The sequence below is a fragment of the Oncorhynchus nerka genome, linkage group LG9a (assembly GCF_034236695.1).
Source record: "Oncorhynchus nerka isolate Pitt River linkage group LG9a, Oner_Uvic_2.0, whole genome shotgun sequence".
Taxonomy (NCBI): domain Eukaryota; kingdom Metazoa; phylum Chordata; class Actinopteri; order Salmoniformes; family Salmonidae; genus Oncorhynchus; species Oncorhynchus nerka.
In genome coordinates this window covers 34,559,774-34,574,372 of record NC_088404.1, presented here as the reverse complement: position 1 = coordinate 34,574,372, position 14,599 = coordinate 34,559,774, and the positions used below count along the sequence as shown (strand labels likewise).

The 14,599-nt window shown below is 41.9% G+C and overlaps 1 protein-coding gene across 1 annotated transcript in view; it reads left to right on the top strand.

Moving 5' to 3' along the window:
* The first annotated feature begins 6,558 nt into the window (after positions 1–6,558).
* Positions 6,559–14,599, top strand: part of LOC115134209 (semaphorin-3ab-like) — a 68,107-nt gene continuing 60,066 nt past the window's right edge. Inside the window, exon 1 of the mRNA XM_065022514.1 lies at positions 6,559–7,411. Coding sequence (XP_064878586.1) covers positions 7,306–7,411 — 106 coding nt within the window. The 5' untranslated portion in view covers positions 6,559–7,305. The remainder of the gene's footprint in view (positions 7,412–14,599) is intronic.

Here is a 14,599-nt window from a genome sequence, read left to right as displayed (position 1 = left end):
CCAAGTATTCTCACAAATTAAAAGAATTGACATATGTGATTGTGTGTCAATATAATCAAGGTACATGGGGGGGCAGGGGGTGCAGCGATGGGGGATGGTATTGTTTGAGAGGGGCTGAGTGAGTTCTGATGGGGGATCCTGAATCCCAATGGGAATTAACAGAACCCCTCCACTAACCCCCAATCCATAACATACCACAACCACTCTGATAAACTCAACCCCTTCCCCCTCTCACCCCAGAAACATCTGAGTTTAAAGCTCTTCAGTCCTTTGAGGTGAGACCACTTGAGGTCCTCTCAGTTGAGTTTAGACTCTGCCTCCTTGAAACACAGAAACTCTCTTTGAGCTCTGTATATCCAGGGACCTGCTGGATACTGTCTGAATAATAAAGGACATATCTGTTAAATTAGACTAACGTAATTTTGTGTGTTTCTGAACTGTAACTGAGCTGAAAGGAAAGGCAGAGGAGACCAATATTCAGAGGTTTACAAGGTTGTAAAGATGAAATCAGACACCGTGACCGAGAAAAAGAGAGTGAGAAGGAAAGAGAGGAGAGAGAGTGAGAGTTTGTGTCAGGTTCAGGAGATTTGATAGCACAAGAGAGAGGAGTGAAGAAAGGAGGAGAGGAAAGGAGCGAGAGGAATGGAGAGGGGTAATGGAAGATGAGATAGATAGGAAGAGAAGTGGGGGGGTGATAGGGGGTGATGAGTGGAGTGAGGTGGAAAGAAGAGAGGAGGAAAAGAGGAGTTAAGACATGAGGAGGGGTGGAGAAAGGGACAGAAATAAGTACAGATGGTTGAAGAAGTGAAGGAGAACAGTTGAAGGGATGACGAGAGGAGGAGAGGGAGCAGTGGAGGACTCTTGAGTTGTCCTGAATACATTCCCTAAAAGGAATGGATGGGTACTCACCACTCTCTGTCTAGGAGTCTGAACACAGGAGGTTGGTTCCACTCTTCTAGCAAACTGATAACCTTCCATGAGATTGAATTATAATTCAATCCCAGTTGTCAACAGATGGGAAAGAAGACAAAGTGTGTTTTATCAATCTCAAGTGGGCCATTCACCAGTCATCCATCTCAACAATAGTTCTGTCTGGTTTCAAGCGTAGCAGATAGGGTTACATCCTCAGAATAATGAACTAGTGTCGCAACGCTGCCAGTCCCCAGTTTCAGATAAAAGCTCCTGTCTGTTCCACCTCTTAATCCAGCCTGTTTAGGAAGTACTATGTGTGACACTCGTTCTGTGTGTGTGTGTGTGTGTGTGTGTGTGTGTGTGTGTGTGTGTGTGTGTGTGTGTGTGTGTGTGTGTGTGTGTGTGTGTGTGTGTGTGGGGGGGGGGGCGTGTGTGGGCGTGTGTGGGCGTGTGTGTGTGTGTGGGCGTGTGTGTGTGTGTGGGCGTGTGTGTGTGTGGGCGTGTGTATGTGTGTGTGGCTACATTACCATAACCATGAGTCCATCCGTTTCAGTAGGGGATTAGTTCTGCTGTTCTCTGTGTGTCTGAAGGGTCTTTATACACTCTGCTATGGCCTATTAGTGGTCCCTGCCATCAGCTGTAAGCCTAGACCAGAAACATAGACCTAGAATAACTAGAACACACATCCCCATTCAAAGTTAGGTTCTGTGGTGGGTAGAGCACTGATGACCAGACGTGCCATTTGAAATGTTGAATTACTTCAATTCTGAATTCGGTACACAACATAATTCAGTGTCTTGCTCAGTGTTAAAAACATTCAGCAATGACACATTTTATTCTGCTCATTCTGATACTGGGTGGGAAATGATGTGGATTTCAGGGTTATGTTAGTTCTATCAGTCCTGAGTCTATGGCCAGAGCATCCTCACTATAACTCATTATCATTCACTATGGTAGGGAGACAGCTTGCTAACTGTCAGACGTTTGTTAAGGAGTGACGTCCCACTTTACCCGCTTTAAGAGGAAAGACAACCGTCCTCTTGTTTAGTCTATGATTGATGACTCTCTGGTTATGGCTTTGTGTGTTGATTGATGGTGTTTATTTATATTTTCCAGTTTTAACCTTACTTGTTTGTGAAAACTGGGCGATAACTATTGATTGTGGAAATATCAAAACAGTATGTGATAGTGAAGGAAAACTGGGTGATATCTGTCGATTGTGGAAATATCAAAACAGTATGTGATAGTGAAGGAAAACTGGGCGATATCTGTAGATTGTGGAAATATCAAAACAGTATGTGATAGTGAAGGAAAACTGGGCGATATCTGTCGATTGTGGAAATATCAAAACAGTATGTGATAGTAAAGGAAAACTGGGCGATATCTGTTGATTGTGGAAATATCAAAACAGTATGTGATAGTGAAGGAAAACTGGGCGATATCTGTTGATTGTGGAAATATCAAAACAGTATGTGATAGTGAAGGAAAACTGTACGCTTTTATCTTTTAATTGCGAAAATATCTAATTGATTGTATCTGGTAGTTTGTGTATGAAATAGGTATGTACAGTGGGGCAAAAAAAGTATTTAGTCAGCCACCAATTGTGCAAGTTCTCCCACTTAAAAAGATGAGAGATGCCTGTAATTTTCATCATAGGTGCACTTCAACTATGACAGACAAAATGAGAAAAGAAAATCCAGAAAATCACATTGTAGGATTTTTAATGAATTTATTTGCAAATTATGGTGGAAAATAAGTATTTAGTCATTAACAAAAGTGTATCTCAATCCTACAATGTGATATTCTGGAATTTTTTTTCTCATTTTGTCTGTCATAGTTGAAGTGTACCTATGTTGAAAATTACAGGCCTCTCTCATCTTTTTAAGTGGGAGAACTTGCACAATTGGTGGCTGACTAAATACTTTTTTGCCCCACTGTATATCTCATTAAACTGTTAAAACAGTGTACATGGACCAAACAGTGGTTCTGCCCTGTCCTGAATTCAAAGCATCATGTGATCTCAGTGAGCTCCTATAACAACAGTTTTCCAGTTCGCTTCTTGGAACGTCCTTGTGTGACTGTATGAGTGTGGGAATACTATATATATCAGACAGAGAGAGATATGGAGAGCATGGTGTATGTCTCTATGTGATCAGGGTGCAGAGTGTCTGAGTTCTATACCCTTGTGGGAACTTCCCCAGAAATCCATGTCCTACATACTGTATATGCATGTACCTAGGATGTTTTGTATTGTGATAGAGCCAGTCACTCACGCAGCATGGCGTGTGTCTGTCTGTAGGATTAACCATGTTGAATCCCTTTCATCATGTTGTTTAGACCTTGGATGTTTGAGAACCTGATGATCACACAGAAAAGATATCAAGGGCATAGTTAAGGAATGGGACATTGTGCATTGATGACCTCAGAAACCAGGAGAGGACAATCCTTCAACACTGCACAGTTTTCTCAGAAATACACAGGGTGTACGTTGTGCCGTAACACCGTGAGCTGACTGCTTTGGGCACCGATAAGATTGGGTAACTCTGTCGCCACTGAGTCTTACTTAAAGATAGGTTGTTAGATATCTATGTCTCCTTGAATGGCTGAGGTTCTGCTACACAGTGCAGCTTTTGTATTTGCAAGAGCAACTGAGAAATCTACCAAGAAGTGATGTAATAACAGTAGACTTTCTGGTACTTCAAAGCAGTCAACAATACACATAATCATTTCCTAGTAGGCTTACTTAAAGGACTTTAACCCTCAAACTACTGACTGGGGTCATTTTGAACATGGCTCAAATGTGGTTTATTCAAATCTTTAATTTTTTTCATGACTTTGTCAATCAACTTGCTCTTGACAATGCTGTGTTTCTGTATCAATATGGACTTTTTAAGTTTGATTTCATTTTGACAGCAGCCAAAAACACCTACTTCCAACCAGTGGCGATACAGTAAATGTCAAAGTTTGGATACACTTACTCATTCAAGGGTTTTATTTTATTTATACTTTTTTCTACATTGTAGAATAACAGTGAAGACATCAAAAGTATGAAATAACACTTATGGAATCATGTAGTAACCAAAAAAGTGTTAAACACTTTTTAGATTTTAGATTTTAGATTCTTTAAAGTAGCCAACCTTTGCCTTGATGACAGCTTTGTACACTCTTGGCATTCTCTCAACCAGCTTCACCTGGAATGCTTTTCCAACACTCTTGAAGGAGTTCCCACATATGCTGAGCACTTGTTGGCTGCTTTTCATTCACTCTGCGCTCCAACTCATCCCAAACCATCTCAATTGGATTGAGGTCGGGTGATTGTGGAGGCCAGGTCATCTGATGCAGCTCTCCATCACTCTTTGTCTTTGTCAAATAGCCATTACACAGCCTGGAGGTGTATTGGGTCATTGTCCTGTTGAAAAACAAATGACAGTCCCACGAAGAGCAAACCAGATGAAATTACGTATCCCTGCAGAATTGGTAGCCATGCTGATTAAGTGTGCCTTGAATTCTAAAGGAATCACTGACACTGTCACCAGCAAAGCACCACCACACCATCACACTTCCTCCTCCATGCCTCACATTTGGAACCACACATGCAGAGGTCATCTGTTCACCTACTCTGCATCTCACAAAGACATGGCGGTTGGAACCAACAATCTCAAATTTGGAATCATCAGACCAAAGGACAGATTTCCACCGGTCTAATGTCCATTGCTTGTGTTTCTTGGCCCAAGAAAATCTCTTATTATTATTGATGTAGAGGTTTCTTTGCAGCATTTTGACCATGAAGGCCTGATTCATGCAGTCTCCTCTGAACAGTTGATGTTGAGATGTGTCTGTTATTTGAACTCTGTGAAGCATTTATTTGGCCTGCAATTTCTGGGACTGGTAACTCAAATGAACTTGTCTTCTGTAGCAAAGGTAACTCTGGGTCTTTCCTTTCCCGTCCACGACAGTCCATTATTACTTTAAGACATGAAGGTCAGTCAAGACTGAACATTTCAAGAGCTTGTAAGTTTCTTCAAGTGCATTACAAAAACCATCAAGTGTTGGATAAAAGCTGTCTTTGAAACAGTCTTGAAATGTTTGTCAAAAGAGAGATCAGGGTCCAGAGTAACGCCGAGATCCTTCACAGTGTTATTTGAGACAATTGTGCAACCGTCAAGATTAATTGTCTGATCCAACAGAAGATCTCTTTGTTTCTTGGGACCTAGAACAAGCATCTCTGTTTTGTCCAAGTTTAAAAATAAAACATTTGCCACCATCCACTTCCTTATGTCTGAAACACAGGCTTCCAGGGAGGGCAATTTTGGGGCTTCGCCATGTTTCTTTGAAATGTACAGCTGATCTCTCATTTGATGAACATATTTGACAACTGTTTCAAGGACAGCTTTTTTCATTCTACGTAACATTACAAAAATCTGAAACGTTCTGTCTAAAAATGATCCAGAAAAAATGTATCCTTGCTTTTGTAACTTCTAGATTAGACTACTGCAATGCTCTACTTTTTTAGTGCTATACCCGGCTGCTAGAATAGCAATGAAAGTTAACATTATGTTTCCGAATGACATTACCAAGAGGTAGAATATATAGTGAAAAAAATAGTGGTCCTAAAACGGAACCTTGAGGAACACCGACATGTACAGTTGATTTGTCAGAGGACAAACCATCCACAGAGATAAACTGATAACTTTTCGACAGTGTAGAGATGAGACAATATAGTAACTACTAACAATTTGATACCATGAAATTGGGGAGAAAAGGGGGTAAAATTCATAAATAAATAAATAAATTATCAATGTTTAACAAAGCCAGATATGGCCTGGGCTTTACTGTAATGGTAGTGTTTTCACAGGACAGTAATCTAAAACTTAGTCTGTTCTCAGAGCTACTAATCTGTAGCCCAATTCAACTACGGAAGCAAGCTGTTATTACAATACCATTAGCTATCCCTCTCTCGTTCTCTCCCGCTGTCTCTCTCTCCCACACTCCTCCCTCTCTCTATCTCTATTTGTTCTTTCTCAGTCTCTACCCCCTCTCCTCCTCTCTGTCTAACACCCTCTCCTCCTCTCTGTCTAACCCCCACTCCTCACTCTCTATCTCTCTCCCTCTCTCTGTTTCAAGGACAGTGAAGTCCTTGGGCCTGTTTTGCGAGGCTGACCAGTAAATTGTGTGTCTGGCTGTACAGCCAGCCAGGCCTGTAGAGGCTGTATGGGAATATTATCATGGAGCATTTAGACTGTTGAGTGACTTGGATCGAACCTGTCTAATACCCATTAGACCAATTACTTAATGTCCTGGCAGTGGTACTGATAGAGTCCTGCTGTCAAAGATACAGTATATCAGGATATGGTAAACTGGATATTGGGAGAAGGACAATAGATGAGGTCAAGGGTAGAGGAATAGGGAAATCTGAGGTAGAACAGTAGAGCTCAGTGTAGAAAAAAACCAGCCACAACCTCTCTGTTACAGGATTCACTTACAGTACAACATTCACTTACAGCACTTATCTCTACTACTCTCTCTGCCTTCCTTCTCTCTCTCTCTCTCTCTCTCTCTCTCTCTCTCTCTCTCTCTCTCTCTTCTCACTTTTTCACTCTCGCAGCTCTCTCACACGTCCCTGTGCTCTTTCTCTTACTCGTCTCCACTCCCTCCACCCCCTTCTCTCTGGCTGTGCTGGCTCCCTCAGCTGTTCTCAGTTGCTCTCTGTGCAGTGTGTAGTGTGGACAGGGCTAGGCTGAGCTGGGCTATGTTGAGGACATAGAATGTCTCAGTGAAGACTGTTTCCCAAGCTAACTGGATTAGGAGCTGGAACATACTGGACCTGTTTGTCTTTACTAACTAAAGACAGAGTTTTAATTGAGGGCATGCTGGAAGAGAGAAAAGAGAGAAACAAATAGAGAGTCAACACCAGAGAATTGTTGGAGCAGAGACCCACGTAAAGACTGATCTCTAGCCCAGCTCCCCTCACTCTCCCCGGGATCGGTATGGTGGGACTCCCCTTGCCTCTGACCTCCAACATTGAGGTGGTATGAGTCTGCTGTGTGGGTCCGGTTCAGCTCGGTTCAGTTCCACTTAGTTCGGTTTGACTCGGTTCTGTTTGGCTTGCTTAGACTGGCTGTTTATAGCACTTACCCATACCCCTGCTCCATTTTCAGGTTCTGTGTCTCTGGAACCCCTGACCCATAACCCCTGAACGTAGGACAGGTCCTGGTCCAGTTTTGCAAAATTACTGGACTGAACAGACTTCTGTTTGACAGTATTTCAATACTTTTTTATTTTCTGGAAACTCTACCCCTGATCTGAGACTGATCCTGGTTCTGCTGACATCTATTCTGTGTTCCGGAGGACTGGTTCTTCAGGGACCTGTCTGGCCTCTCTCTCCCCAGGATCATGGCCTCTTTCTGGGGCATGGTGGTGTTGCTGTGTGGGATGGTGGTTATTTCTGGAGCACAGAAGACGAAGAGCAATATGCCCAGGCTAAAGCTCTCTTATAAAGGTGAGTCTTATTCATTTACCTTGACACTTACTGTACCATATTTCTTCCCTCATTCTACTATTACTCTAAAGCTATCTTAAAAGAAGAATCATCTATGCTTACTCTGTTCTTACCAGCTGCTCTATATTCATACTTGTCTGTATGCATATCCAGCAGGGATAGAGGTTTCTGCTGGTGCCTGTGTCTGTCTGTGTTGAGAAAGAAGTGATTCACTTAACTACTAAAGATTGACTGTGATACGGCATTTGTGTCAGTGTGTGTCAACATAAAGTGCAACCCATATTTCCATGATGTTGTTTGGTTGCTTTTAAAAGGTTTTATGTATTTGGCTTTATACGGCACATTTTCAGCATCAATTACATTTTTTACTGAGAATGTAAGATATGTGTCTGCCATATGCATGGGATTGAAAAGGAAACCACATTGATAGCCTATGTACTCTGCATCTGAGATATGTTTGATGTGCAGAGGTACACAACTTTCTTCCTCAGAATTCCATGTGCCATATGGCTGATCAAAGACATGCTTACTGAACATAGTAGGATCTGTTACAAAATATAATTACTGACCATGTAGACCTTCAGATCAGAGGAGATATGTATCAGAGTGGATATGTAAGAATCTGTTAGATCACACTGGATCGAATCTGGTAGATATTTATTGAACATACACTGTTACCAGCTCTGTGAGATACATCGATCTGTTCTGATATCCATCTCTAGAAAACTATACACTACAATTGATTTTATACTATTTTATTCTACTTCCACTGTGTTGTCATGGGTAACCTTTATTTTAACAGAGAGTCATACTGAGACCAAGGTCTCTTTTACAGATGAGACCTGAATTATATAAATTACAGAAAATACTAAACGCAAGCAGAAAGAAAAACACAATCATAAAACAATTAATCTGTAAAAAGGTCCTCAATCAGGTTTCTGAATTGCTCTAGAGGTGAAAGTAGGCAACAACAGATCTGCCACGCTGATCCTCAACCGGGGTGCGTGCTTAGTCCCCTCCCGTTCTCCCTGTCTACCCACGACTGAGTGACCAAGCACGACTCCAACACCATCATTACGTTTGCTGACGACACAACAGTGGTAGGCCTGATCACCGACAACGATGAAACAGTCTATAGGGAGGAGGTCAGAGACCTGGTAGTGTGGTGCCAGGACGACAACCTCTCATTCAATGTGTGCAAGACAAAGGAGATGATTGACTATAGGAAAAGGAGGGCCGAACAGGCCCCCATTAACATCGACTGGGCGGAAGTGGAGAAGGTTGAGAGTTTCAAGTTCCTTGGTGTCCACATCACTAACAAACTATCATGGTCCAAACACACCAAGACAGTTGTGAAGAGGACATGACAACGCCCTATTCCCCTCAGGAGACTGAAAAGGCATAGGTCCCCAGATTTGTAATTGCAGTGCGCTATGATAAACTGCATCTAACGGCTTTAATGAAGTGGCAGCTGAGTTCGTATAGATGATGGTCTAGGACCGATAGGAACGTCAACCGAATAATCTGCATTCTACTATTTAGCGAGAGGCAGGACCTATTTCTATAGAAGAAGCCCATTTTTATTCCCAGCTTGTTACCTAACTCATTAATAGGCTTTTTAAAAGACAGCTTTTCATCTATCCAGATGCCCAGATATTTGTAAGCAGGGACACGGTCTACATGGACACCATCCAAAATACATATGCTGAAATCATCAGACTTATTTTCATGCTCTCTAGAGAACAACATATACTTAGTTCTACCTGTTGCTGTATTACAATGAAGGCAGACTGTAGTTCAGATAGAGCTTGGTTAACAGTAGGGGCAGTATCACAACAGTATCATTGTCATACAAGAGGAGGTTTTTTACAGACAAGTCAATATTGTTAATGTAAACAGTAAAAAGTACAGTACCCAGAATCGACCTCTGCGGGACACCTTTAGTAATATCCAGGAAACCTGATTTATCATCATTTATATCTAGGGATGCAGTAGAGATATTACTATGACCTGGTCTAAAACCAGACTGATGTACATTTAGAATACATTCCAAAGACAAGAAAGATCTTAGCAGAGATTTAATCAAGGACTCTAATATTTTAGCTAGGCAAGATAGTTTAGAAATAGGCCAATAATTATTTAGGTCACAAGGGTTACCACCTTTGTGAAGTGGGTGTACATGGGCCGCCTTCTAAACCTTGGGGATAGTTCCAGATATAATTGTCAGGATAAAAAAATATGGGTTAATGATTCAGCAATCAGGTGAGCAGAGAGCTGCAGCAAAAATGGATCAAGCATATCAGCCCCAGTGGATGTTTTACATCAATCTTAATCAAGGCATCTAGCACCACAGATAGTAAATTGTTCAAATGAAAACAAAGATTCACTAGAAGTTGATGGGTTAACCATTGAGTCAGATAGAGGCTGGCGTAGAGAAGAGCTGACCAGGGTCAACTACACCACCGTTTCTCTCAAGTAAAAAGCCTGCAGAGATAACATGATGATTAAAAGCATCACTTATCCCATTCTTCTCAGTTATGACGCCAGTCAGACAGAACTTGCTTGGGAAGAAGAGGAATTTGTACTCTTCAGTGCATTTACTGTCTACAAACTTCAGAAGGATCACCAGCAGAGTCGGGGATAGAGCTTAAAAAGTAGCTTGATTTAGCTTTCCTAATCAAGATAGTACATCTGTTTCTCATCTGAAAGATTTCTAGTCCACTACAGAGTCAGTTTTCCTTGCTTTGGCCTAGGCCTGATTTCTCATCTGAATGAGCTCAGATAATTCAATCTGTCATTGGAATCTCAAAGTATCTTGGACTCAGCAATGTGTATGAGTGTACAATATTCTCTGCTGTCTACTGTTTTCAGTTTGTTAATGAAGAGACATGCCAGAGTGACTTGCAAGTGGTTAAGTGAAGTATCGTTAATCTGTCTATCCGTCTCTCCCTCTCATATTCCTGGTTGCCGTTTTTCCGCTCTGTCGTTCCCTGCATGGTAATTACGTTGAGGATGAATGGTGTGAGTCTGTCTCAACAGATGGCTCTCTCAAACAGAGACATTTCTTTCTCAGACCACAGCACACCACAAAACATAATTATACACGCAGACCTGCATAAAGAACAGGGTAGAACACACTCATTCATTCACACTCACACACAGCATAAAGGTCACATTGCAAACATTTGTGGACACACTGTTCTCTGTGACACACACACACACACACACACACACACACACACACACACACACACACACACACACACACACACACACACACACACACTTTGGCCATCAGTAGATGATGATACCTGTGTGTGTGTATCAGTCACCTCTATATCACGCCCACTGTGATTTCTCTATGGGGGGATCCACTTGCCCCCAACCACCTCCAGCAGGGCACATCTTAACCCCAACTGACAGTAGGACAGGGCGGCAGGGAAGGGGATGGGGACAGCACAGGGGGTATTGTTAAGTGTGGTCTTAATGGGGTCTGTCTGAGAACTAGAGGAAGAGAAAACTAAAGATTATGAAAGAGAAGAAGTGAGAGGGAAGGAGAGTGAAAGAAAGGGTACTTTAGTTTAATGGCCGGTGAGGGGACTTCCAGGAGCTCTGTCTCTGTCAGACCTGTCCACCCCTTTGATGCCCGCATCCAAGAGCACCCCCCACACACACACACACACACAAGTACACTCACGTAACATAAACACTCATGCACATGCATACTCACACAACACATATACTCTCATATAGCAGATACCAGCCAAGATCTAACCTCACAAAAACAAAAGCCGATGTTTAAAACAATAAACCACTGAACAACACCAGCCAAGGTCTAACCTCACAAAAACAAAAGCCACTGAATTGCAAAAAGAAAAAAAATCTCTCCCTCTTTCTCTCTATCCATCTCTCTCTCCTCCTGAGGTCATGCAAATCTTATTGTAGTAATGTTATCCTCTGGGTTTGTCTCGGTGTGAATAGACTTTTAATTAGGGCATGGAATGAGGAAGGTTCTTTTAAAATGTTTAGTCCATAAGTATGTAGAGAATCTAGAGACCAGGGTTGGGTTTCTCTCTGTGTGTGTGAGACAGAGAGGTTCTCCATAGGTCAGTATCACACAAACACTGGAGTGGGGGTGGGACTGTATTACATGGGCTTGCCTCTCTACACATCCCAACCATGCAGGCAAGAATGTGTTGTGATTGTGTGAAATCTCTTGTTGTGTTAATGGGAACTTCTCTCATCACCTTCATAGTTTTTTATTTATTTGTATGTTTTTTATTTACCTATTCAGACAATTATGTAGTTATTTGTCTAAGCTTTACCCATCAGCATCACACAGAGACAGATGACATGCTGAAATATGTCTGCATGTGGTGTTGTGGACAGTGACTAATGTGATGGTATTGCAGCATCTAGAACACTTCATTGGTCATTGACTATACTCCCCCCTCCCAAAAAACAGCAAGACAACCTGAAGGGTATGCTATGAAGGAAACAAGATCTACTCAGGGTTTTCTGAAACCAGCCAGCATCAGTTAGCTACCCATTCGAGCTCAGGCTTCATGACAACTTGATGACAACAGATGGCATGATCAGTCCAATCAAAGCTACTGTAGATATAACGTAATTGTTGCCAATGACCTTGAGCCTAAGTCTATGGCAGAACTCAAAGGGCTCACATTCTTGATGTGTACCCTTACTAAATCAAATCAAATGTATTTATATAGCCCTTCTTACATCAGCTGATATATCAAAGTGCTGTACAGAAACCCAGCCTAAAACCCCAAACAGCAAGACATGTAGGTGTAGAAGCACGGTGTGACTAACGGTGTGACTAAAGTGTGTGACGTAGTGTCCCCATGAGTGACAGAACACTGAGCCAATCACGGTGCAATGCTGAGCCAATCATGGTGCAATGCTCCTATTTTCTGCTGGCCTGCCTCACCACAACAGAAAGCACTGAGCTACGCTGAAACACCTGCATTTTGAAGCTGGCTGTTTGAATGCGGCTTTATTAACTCAATGATATATGTATATATTTTTACATTGTTTGCAAACTGATATGTGACACATATAATGCAAAAATAACTTGCGACACAGGCAACCCCCCTCCCCCAACATATATTTACAGTGGGGCAAAAAAGTATTTAGTCAGACACCAATTGTGCAAGTTCTCCCACTTAAAAAGATGAGAGAGGCCTGTAATTTTCATCATAGGTACACTTCAACTTTGACAGACAAAATGAGAAAAAATATCCAGAAAATCACATTGTAGGATTTTTAATGAATTTATTTGCAAATTATGGTGGAAAATAAGTATTTGGTCAGTGAGAGAACTTGCACAATTGGTGGCTGACTAAATACTTTTTTGCCCCACTGTATACATACACTACTGTTCAAACGTTTGGGGTCACTTAGACGTTTCCTTGTTTTTGAAAGAAAAGCCATTTTTTTGTCCATTAAAATAACATAAAATTGATCAGAAATACATTGTAGACATTGTTAACGTTGTAAATGACTATTGTAGCTGGAAACGGCTGATTTTTTATGGAATATCTACATAGGCATACAGAGTCCCATTATCAGCAACCATCACTCCTGTGTTCCAATGGCACGTTGTGTTAGCTAGTCCAAGTTTATAATTTTAAAAGGCTAATCGATCATTAGAAAACCCTTTTGAAATTATGTTAGCACAACTGAATGGGAGGCCCCAGTGCACAACTGAGCAAGAGGACAAGTACATTAGAGTGTCTAGTTTGAGAAACAGACGCCTCACAAGTCCTCAACTGGCAGCTTTATTGAATAGTACCCGCAAAACACCAGTCTCAACGTCAACAGTGAAGAGCCGACTCCGGAATGCTGGCCTTTCCTAGCAGAGTTGCAAAGAAAAAGCCATATCTCAGACTGGCCAATAAAAAGAAAAGATTAAGATGGGAAAAAGAACACAGACACTGGACAGAGGAAGATTGGAAAAAAGTGTTATGGACAGACGGATCTAAGTTTGAGGTGTTCGGATCACAAAGAAGAACATTTGTGAGACGCAGACAAAATGAAAAGATGCTGGAGGAGTGCTTGACGCCATCTATCAAGCATGGTGGAGGCAATGTGATGGTCTGGGGTTACTTTGGTGGTGGTAACGTGGGAGATTTGTACAGGGTAAAAGGGATCTTGAAGAAGGAAGGCTATCACTCCATTTTGCAACGCCATGCCATACCCTGTGGACGGTGCTTAATTGGAGACAATTTCCCCCTACAACAGGACAATGACCCAAAGCACAGCTCCAAACTATGCAAGAACTATTTAGGGATGAAGCAGTCAGCTGGTATTCTGTCTATAATGGAGTGGCCAGCAGTCTCCGGATCTCAACCCTATTGAGCTGTTGTGGGAGCAGCTTGACTGTATGGTACGTAAGAAGTGCCCATCAAGCCAATCCAACTTGTGGAAGGTGCTTCAGGAAGCATGGGGTGAAATCTCTTCAGATTACCTCAACAAATTGACAACTAGAATGCCAAAAGTCTGCAAGGCTGTAATTGCTGCAAATGGAGGATTCTTTGCTGAAAGCAAAGCTTGAAGGTCACAATTATTATTTAAATTAAAAATCATTATTTATAACCTTGTCAACATCTTCACTGTATTTCCTTGTCACAAATCCCCCCGGTACTGCTCCTCCTTCTGTTCACCAGTTCCGGAGGTCCAAGTCACAGGCCTTCTAGGCTGCACTGAACGGTCATTACGCACACCTGGTTCCAGTTCCTGACTGATTGTGTTTGTATAAATGTGCCCTTTGGTGCCCCATTGGCTGTAGATTATTGTTCCCATGTCCGTTGGTCGTGTGAGTACCTATGCGGTGGCGCAGCATGTGCTGTGTGTTTTGTGCATTGTATAATACGGGTGTTGTTCTTTGAGGTTTACCCTTGCTTTTTTGTTTGGGTACATCCCAGTGTTTTGTATGTTTATTTTGTATGTATTAAAAACCCAGATGTATTCTTGCGCCTGTCTCCAAATCCTTTACACCAGCGTGACGTTCCTATTCATTTTGCAATTAATTTCATGTATGTTTTCATGGGAAAACGAGGACATTTCTAAGTGACCCCAAACTTTTGAATGTGTGTTGCAAAACAATTGGCTCAAAACAGGTTCTATCCTGAATGACAGGTCACCACTGGTAATAAGTGTTTTAACATA